Here is an 8488-nt window from a genome sequence, read left to right on the forward strand (position 1 = left end):
GGACGACGCAGGAGAGGAAGGCCCCCTATGCGGTGGATTGATTCAGTGACTGGGATAATTGGGATGGGAGTGTCAGAGACAGTGTGATTGGCACTGGACAGAGCGGAGTTTAGGGCTGTTGTACATAGGGTCGCTATGAGTCGCAAGCGACTCAATGGCACATAACAACAACAACAACCAATGCTTATTCTATGTTCTTTGTATAGTCAAATTTCTCAGATTATTTGATCAGTATTTACATTGAATAAGTATGATGAAATAATATTCATGTAACCATGGTGTAGCATTTCCTTATTTTATTTAAACGGCAATCTCTTACTCTATGTACAAGTTCTGCACGAACATTACTAAGTGTTCTTATGCCTACTTAAAATGTTTTAAATTCTATTTTAAATTTATTTATATTACCTAGAAGGACAGAAAGATTCCTGGTCTAGGTGATTTAAAAAAGAAAACAATGTAAGTAATTTAAGTTATTAAAAAACTTCTTGCCAATTAAAAATCTCTTCCCCTTTATCTCCTATAGTCTCCATGTTCTTGGTAGACAAAATTTTGGTGTCTATACTAGAGTGTTCATACCCCTGTGTCTAATGTAAAGGAGGCATTCTAGAGATATCTACTGACAAACTGTTGAGCAAAAACCCAAATGCATTCTCAGATGAAAGATCATCTTTTATGTGTAGCAACTGCACATTTTTATCTTTACAAGGTGAGAGATTGTCGTCTAGTCGGTCTTCTTGATCTGGCACTGGGAAAAGATTATGTACGTTCCAAGGTTGCTGAATATATGAACCACCTCATTGACATTGGTGTGGCAGGATTCAGACTTGATGCTTCCAAGCATATGTGGCCTGGAGACATAAAAGCGGTTATGGATAAACTGCATAATCTGAACACCAGCTGGTTTCCTGAAGGCAGTAGACCTTTCATTTATCAAGAGGTACATCTGTCTACCTATATCTATCTATCTATCTATCTATCTATCTATCTATCTATCTATCTATCATCTATCTATTTATCATCTATCATCTATCTATGATTATGCTTTTAAAAATAGATACTAATTTCATTAAATGGAAAATAACAGGTGTAGGTAAAGAATCATGCAGAATAATGGTTGATTTATTTATATATATGTTTTTCATTTTCTAGCCATTTCTTCCAAGATTGCAGATCTCATCTAACTCTTTATCATAGGCACTATTGCATTGCATAGAATTTATTTTGGCTGTAAACTTTACTGTTTCCTTTGCTATTTCTCTAGTGACCATAACTGGGAAGACAATAATAGAATTGTTTTCTGGAGGTGACCTATCTTGGTCTGGATTTTCATGATAGTATCGATGTGATTTGGACAAAATCTCTCTGTGATATAATTTTTGCCTATGAAGATAGGAGTTAATGATAATAATTAGGTGTAGCTTCCTTTGCAGAGTTTAATTAATTAATTAATATTTTCAAGGACTGAATAATGCTGCTGGGCAGGTAGATTTAGCTATTATTGTAATTTACACACAAAATTAAGTTGTATCAGCATTTGTACAAGGTCACAGGCCCAATTTATCTTTTGACAGTGTAGCCTACATTCTAGCTAAATAAATAAATAAGTGAAAATTTTGGCAGACGGAAAGCACGTAGGCTATTTAAAAGAATATATAGAATATAAACTCATTTTTTTCCACAGTATTTTATTGGTTAAAAAGCCTTACTGCTTTTATATGAAATGTTATCTTTTTTTTTCATTTCTACTAGGTGATTGATCTGGGTGGTGAGCCAATTAAAGGCAGTGAATACTTTGGAAATGGTCGTGTGACGGAATTTAAATATGGTGCAAAACTAGGCACAGTTCTGCGCAAATGGAATGGAGAGAAAATGGCTTACTTAAAGTAAATATGATATCATTTGTTATTTGAATGTTTCACAGGTCTACTAAATAGATTTTCCCCAGTATGAGTTATCTTCTTTGAACTTTCCTGTAATTAAGGCAACTGTCCAGTAGTCCCATTTTAAAATATTATTAATATTTAATAATATTAATAGTGTTATAGCTATACAAACTCCAATTATTTGTTTTTATCATGCCAGTCACAAGGAAACATGTTTAGAAAGAAGAGAAAATGTAGCTTAATGGTGTTAATCTATGTGTAGTGTAAGTTGGATTGCTAACCCAGAATAGCTTCTCTGTAGTTTGAATCCTTTCAGCCGCTTCCTGGGAGAAAGATGGGCTTTCCATGCAATTTATAATCTCTTGTAAAGCTACTAAATAAGTCAGTTTCTATTGCACAGCAGTGTTTTAAATTCTTTTTAATAATTGTACATAGTATTTTATAATCTAGTTACTACTAAAATAATTATACCATTTTAAACTGTGCAGTAGCATGATACATGTTAATTAACTCAAGATATTGCAATGTGTAAGAGCACAGTATTGAAGCTTTATTTAAACCTATTCTTTTTGATGGCTATAAGGTTGTTAGGTTGTTGATCTTTCTGAAGTCTATGTAAATTGCATTACATTTACACTTTTCAAAGAACCTTTCTGTAACAAAATATTTTACTCCTACAGTGCAAGGAGTTAAGACAAACACACATATACACACATATACTTACAATGTAATTGTAGATAACACACATAGATGAAATTATAATTTAATTATAGATAATCTGAATACATTTACCTATGTAGTTTATCATCACTTCTCCATGTTCATAGAGTTTCTGGAGGCAAGCTATACTACGAACGTTATACAAGTGTTCAGCTCTTTCATTCATAGGGTGACTATGAGTTGTCTACGACTCAATGGCACTTATCAATAATAACAACAAGAGAGCTCTGCTGGCCTAGTGGATAGAAAGTGATGCTACCAAGGCAAAGGTGGGTGATTTTAATCTGTGGTCTTCAGGCCTGGTTTTAATTATTTTTTGGTCAAACATTCTTCTAGGTCGTATAGCCCTGGTCTCTCCATTTGCTATACAGAGGAAACTTGTGGTTGCTGTGATGATAAACACTGTGACAATGATTTGTCAAGTGAGATAACGGTTACCCATGGTGAACAGTGTTTGGTGGAGCTCCCCGATTAAAACAAGCTTGGAAACAGGAGTTGCATCCACTCACAAAATAGTTTGCCTCCAGAAATTATGAACTTGAAGAAACAATGACATTTGTACAAATGTTCAGGTCTTTCATTCACAGGCTCACTATGAGTTGTCTACGACTCGACAGCACTTAACAACAACAGCAACAGTAACATGTAGTTTATATTTAGTATACAATCCTACACAGAACCTTGAATGTGAAGATGTGAGAGTAAAAGGAGTACACACTCAGTCATATTTCCTTTTTCAATTAGGAACTGGGGAGAGGGCTGGGGTCTGGTGCCTTCTGACAGAGCCCTTGTCTTTGTGGATAACCATGACAATCAGCGAGGGCATGGGGCTGGTGGAGCATCTATACTTACATTCTGGGACGCAAGGTAGGAGTCAATTTTATTACTGTTTTACTTTGTAATGACAGTAAAAATTTATTCTTCCCTCCCCATGATAATATAATTTTGTAATGAACTTTCAGATTGTATAAAATGGCAGTTGGATTTATGCTGGCTCATCCTTATGGATTTACTAGAGTGATGTCAAGCTACCGTTGGCAAAGACATTTTGAGAATGGAAGGGTAAGTTTATGAGTTCTAAGCATTTTCTCAAGAAATGGATAGAAATTCTGTTTTACTTTCTTAGTATGCTATTATATTGATGGATTTTTAAATTTTTTTTTTAAATGTCTAAACTATTTCAGGACTGGGGCTTTAATTTAAGTCATAGAATAAATAATAAAAGATTAAAATCTGTGATCTATTTTGTCAAAGAGTGTGCAAACTCTTTCAACAATATTACACATATACCTCTCCTGCCCAAAATCTTTAAAAATAAAGCCAATTACAGCAAATTAAGGAACTGATGGGGGGAAATCAGTAGTACAGCAGAGATTAGTGAACAGATCGAGGGAAGTGAAGGAATAGGCAAGTACAATATAAGATAAATAGTAATTATATAAAAACATAATGCACATGAAAGAAACACAATGTATATGAATGATTGTATCAAAATCAATTTAAAAAAATGTGCTTTTTTGGAGGTATCTACATCACCAGGGTTGATACGAAGACTATATAAGTTAACATTTATAAAGGACATCACTGTGCCCACCCACAGTAAGGGCAGTATATATACCTTTTCAATTTTAATGTGATTTGTTTTCCCCAATACAAAGCAGAGACTGATCTAGATGAGCCAAGACTGAGATTAAATAGAGATAAACATTTTATGTGAAAAATACACTTATATATATTAATGAAGATTAATTTGCAGAAAAGATAAGAATGTGAGACATTTGGTGTTGCATAAAGATGTTTCTGATTTAGTGAGTTTCAAAGTAAATCAAGAAATAGGATTTTGAAGATATTGTTTATTGTAGTGAAAAATTTCCTTTATAAATAGAAAATTGCAGAAGTAGCATCATTAAACAACTTTACACCTAAAACAGAAAATCTTCTTCACAACAAAACAGGCAGATATTTATTATGTTCTCCTTTATTTCTTTGAATTTGAGAAATTCACTAATTTGTACAGCAACTCATTATTTTGTTAGTGCTAATATTTAGAAGGCATCCCTTTATTTTGAACCAATTTCACAAAATTTCCACTAATTTATATTTCTTCTGGCCTTTGTCATTATATACTGTATCTTTTCCCTTTTTTACACAGCCTTCCTTCAACATTTGATGGAATTTGTCTTCCTAGGATTTCTTGTACTCATAACTATTTGTTTTATGTACCATTTACCAGATTTGCTATTTAGACTAATAATCTTCCCGTCTTACAACTTCTCCGATTTATATTGTGATTTTTTTTTAAATTTTCTTTTGTGATTTTATTTTGAAAGTATCAATAAGGAAAAGCCAATATTAAAATTTTTCTCCATTTGATTAAGAATACTGTGGTGAGCTGATAATTACCTTTATCCAAAAGGAGGACTGAAATGGATATTTGTTTAGCAATCATTATATTCAGAATACTTTTAAAGTAAGCTACATTACTTATGAGATTATTTTGTCTCACATATTATGGGAAGGTTATCAGAAGGGAACTCATCCTTGAAGAAAGACATCATATTTAACAATATAAAGGATCAGTGAAAAAGGGGAAAACCCTCTAGAAAATGAATTGATAAGCTCATTTTATAAAAGACAAAACTGAAGTTTAAAAAAAAGTTTACTAAATTTCTTTAGTATTGATTGCGCCCATGCATTAATCCTACTTATATTAGTAAAACCTTCACCTTTTCAATGAATTTGCATTGCCTACCTAGAGTGAAATTAATAAACCATAGCAGTTTCTTGATTAGAAATATCAAAGATTAAAAAAAATATCCACCTGTTTGAAATAGGTATGGAGAATGAGAAGCAAGGGAGAGAACTTCGTAAAGGGTTGTAAAAACACTGAGAGAATCAGTCTAAATACAGGCACTGCAGAGAGAGAAACAAGCAACAAGAGAGAATGGATTTGCTAGACTGAGGGCTGAAAGAAAAAAGCAAAAGTAATGTTGACAATCTGAGAGTATTTTGCCTTTTTCTTCCTAACTAAGGATGTGAATGACTGGATTGGACCACCAAATGATTCTGGAGTAATTAAAAGAGTTACGATTAATCCAGATACTACTTGTGGCAATGACTGGGTCTGTGAACATCGCTGGCGTCAAATAAGGTGTGAATATTATTTATTTCTTTAGATATGTCTTATCTAGACTTTCGTTAACTTATTTTCAACTGTTGAAACTATTCAATGCCATTTGTGGTTACTTATTCATTTATTTATTTTTTTAGGAACATGGTTGCTTTCCGTAATGTAGTTGATGGTCAGCCTTTCACAAACTGGTGGGACAATGGAAGCAACCAAGTAGCTTTTGGCAGGGGGAACAAAGGATTCATTGTCTTTAACAATGATGACCGGTAAGTAGGCAATAATTTAGAATAATAGTGCATGCAGGTTTGTTCTTTGTTCTTCTCCTGTTAACTGCTTAAAAAAAATTTTTTTTTATACCTGAAAATTCCTTTCAGTCAGTAGGTTAAGGAAAAATAAAGATCAGAAAAAGAGTGATGATGGTGTTCATTCTGCTGTTCTCCTAGTTATAACTCAGTCTTGTTGGCACAGTGGTTGAAAATGTTTAGTTGTTAACTGAAATGCTGGTGATTTTGTCCTAGCAGTTTTTTGTCAGGAGAAATATATAGTAGTCTACTTCTATAAATATTACAGCCTATGGACATTTCTCCTTTGTCCTATAGGTCTGTATGAGTCAGAATTAACTCAATGGTATAGGGTTTAAGTTTTATCTTCTTTTATTACTATAGGTTGTTTTGTATATTCTTACATGTCACCTGGCTACATAATACACATGTATATGCATACAACTGCACCCTACACAAAATAGATCAAATAGTTAGTATAATAGGAGAAAGATGGACATATAAAATAGCCTACGTAGTTAGTATAAAGGAAATCAAAACTCTAGAAGGGTAATAGTGGTAATGCTATTTCTTAAAATGATTTAAAAATGATTTATCTGTAATGAACTACTTTTTTCCCCAGCTTATTCTCTAAATAATATTAGGTTCAGATAAGAAAAAATGTAAAATATTTTTGTTCATCAAAGGTCATCATTTTATTGAGGGTGACAACACTCTAATCTTCTTCACTGATATACTTCAGTCTTTATTTTCTAGTAATGTTCATTCACTAGCAAATTCCTGATTCTTGTTTAAGATTTATTTTCTTCATGAGAAATCCATTCACAAACATCACAAAAGTTTTGTAATGGATTTCCTTTTCATTGAGGTTTTGACTGCTTAGAATGCTAGGCTAAATTGTTTTAATAATAGTCTATGTTATTGCTTTTAATTGTGTTGAAGTCAAGTTAAATTTTAAATTTCCTTTTACAGGCCTTTATCTTCGACTTTGCAAACTGGTCTTCGTGCTGGAACATACTGTGATGTCATTTCTGGAGATAAAGTTGGTAACAGTTGCACAGGAATCACGGTCAATGTTTCTGGCGACGGCAATGCTCATTTTTCCATAAGTAACTCTGCTGAGGATCCATTTATTGCAATTCATGCTGAGTCCAAATTATAAAATTCAATTAAATGCATATACTGAAAAATACCTGTGTGTGTCTTCTAATAGATTTCATTTTTATAATTCGTACATTCTCCAAAGTACTGAAGAGCAGGATGTCAGTCTGCAGACTAAGGTACACCTGATACAGTCTTTGCAATCACTTGCTATGCATGGGAGAGTTGGAAAATGACTAGGGATGGTAGAAGTAGAATTGATGCCTTTGAATTGTGGTGTTGGAGAAGAGTATTGAATATATCTTGAATGGCTAAGAGAACAAACAGGTTGATTCTGGAGAGGGTTAAACCAGGCTGCTCTGTGGAGGCAAGGATTTTGAAGCTTTGTCTGACATACTTTGGACATGTTGCAACAAGAGACCAGTCCTTGGAGTGGGATGTCATGCTTAGGAGGGTGGAGGGACAATGTAGGAGAGGAAGACCTATGAGATGAATTCATTCAATGGCTGGCGTGATGGGGGTAAGTGTGTCAGAGATAGTAATATTGGTACAGGATAAGGCAGGGTTTAGGGCTGTTGTATACAGGGTCTCTATGAGTCACAGGTGACTTGATAGCACATAAAAAGTAATAAAAACTGTAATAATAAACTTGAAAAATTCAGCTCACATAACAGCTAAGTTAAAATTTTACAGTAACATCAACTGACACTGCAATCAGAACACTCAACTTATTTGCTAAAGAGCTTTATAATAATTCAGAAAGGCATCGTAACAAATATTTTTATTTTTTTAACACCATTTGCCCAGCTCTATTTCTCTAATGTCCCTCTGTCTGTAATTCTTCTGTAAATTGTTTCCTATAATTAGTGACAACTGATTAAAAGACTAACCCCTTAAGAAATTTTGATAGAAACTTTTTTCAGTTGTTGTTATGTGCCTTTGAGTCTCCTGTGACTCACAGCAACCCTTTGTACAAGATCCCTAAACCTGCTCTATTCTATGTCATTCTTATTGTCTCTGACACAAGTGCTTCCATTATTCTAGTCACAGAATCAATCTGTCTCATCAAGGATCTCGTTCTCCTGTGCTCTCCCTCCTCTCTTCCAAGCATGATGCCCCTCTCCAAGTTCTGATCCTGCCTTGCAACATGTCCAAAGTTGTCTGATGAAGATTAAAAATCCTTGCCTCTTAGGAGCAGCCTGGCTTCACCATCTCTAGGCAAACTTGTTTGTTTTCCTAGCAGTCCATAGTATATTCAATATGCTTATCCTACACCACAGCTCAAAGGCATCAATTCTCCTTCTATCATCCCTAGTCACTGTCCAGCTTTCTTTTTTTATCTTTGTTGATTGTATAGTTTAACTTTTCTG

The 8488-nt window shown here is 33.8% G+C and overlaps 1 protein-coding gene across 1 annotated transcript in view; it reads left to right on the forward strand.

The window, feature by feature from the left end:
• Positions 1–7179, forward strand: part of LOC102843880 (pancreatic alpha-amylase-like) — a 12334-nt gene extending 5155 nt beyond the window's left edge. The window contains exons 4-10 of the mRNA XM_006882461.1: positions 710–940; positions 1753–1886; positions 3351–3473; positions 3569–3668; positions 5639–5757; positions 5877–6002; positions 6990–7179. Coding sequence (XP_006882523.1) covers positions 710–940; positions 1753–1886; positions 3351–3473; positions 3569–3668; positions 5639–5757; positions 5877–6002; positions 6990–7179 — 1023 coding nt within the window. The remainder of the gene's footprint in view (positions 1–709; positions 941–1752; positions 1887–3350; positions 3474–3568; positions 3669–5638; positions 5758–5876; positions 6003–6989) is intronic.
• Positions 7180–8488: the final 1309 nt, after the last annotated feature.

The sequence above is a fragment of the Elephantulus edwardii genome, unplaced genomic scaffold, assembly GCF_000299155.1.
Source record: "Elephantulus edwardii isolate Elephantulus edwardi_28Jun2011 unplaced genomic scaffold, EleEdw1.0 scaffold00020, whole genome shotgun sequence".
Classification (NCBI taxonomy): Eukaryota; Metazoa; Chordata; class Mammalia; order Macroscelidea; family Macroscelididae; genus Elephantulus; species Elephantulus edwardii.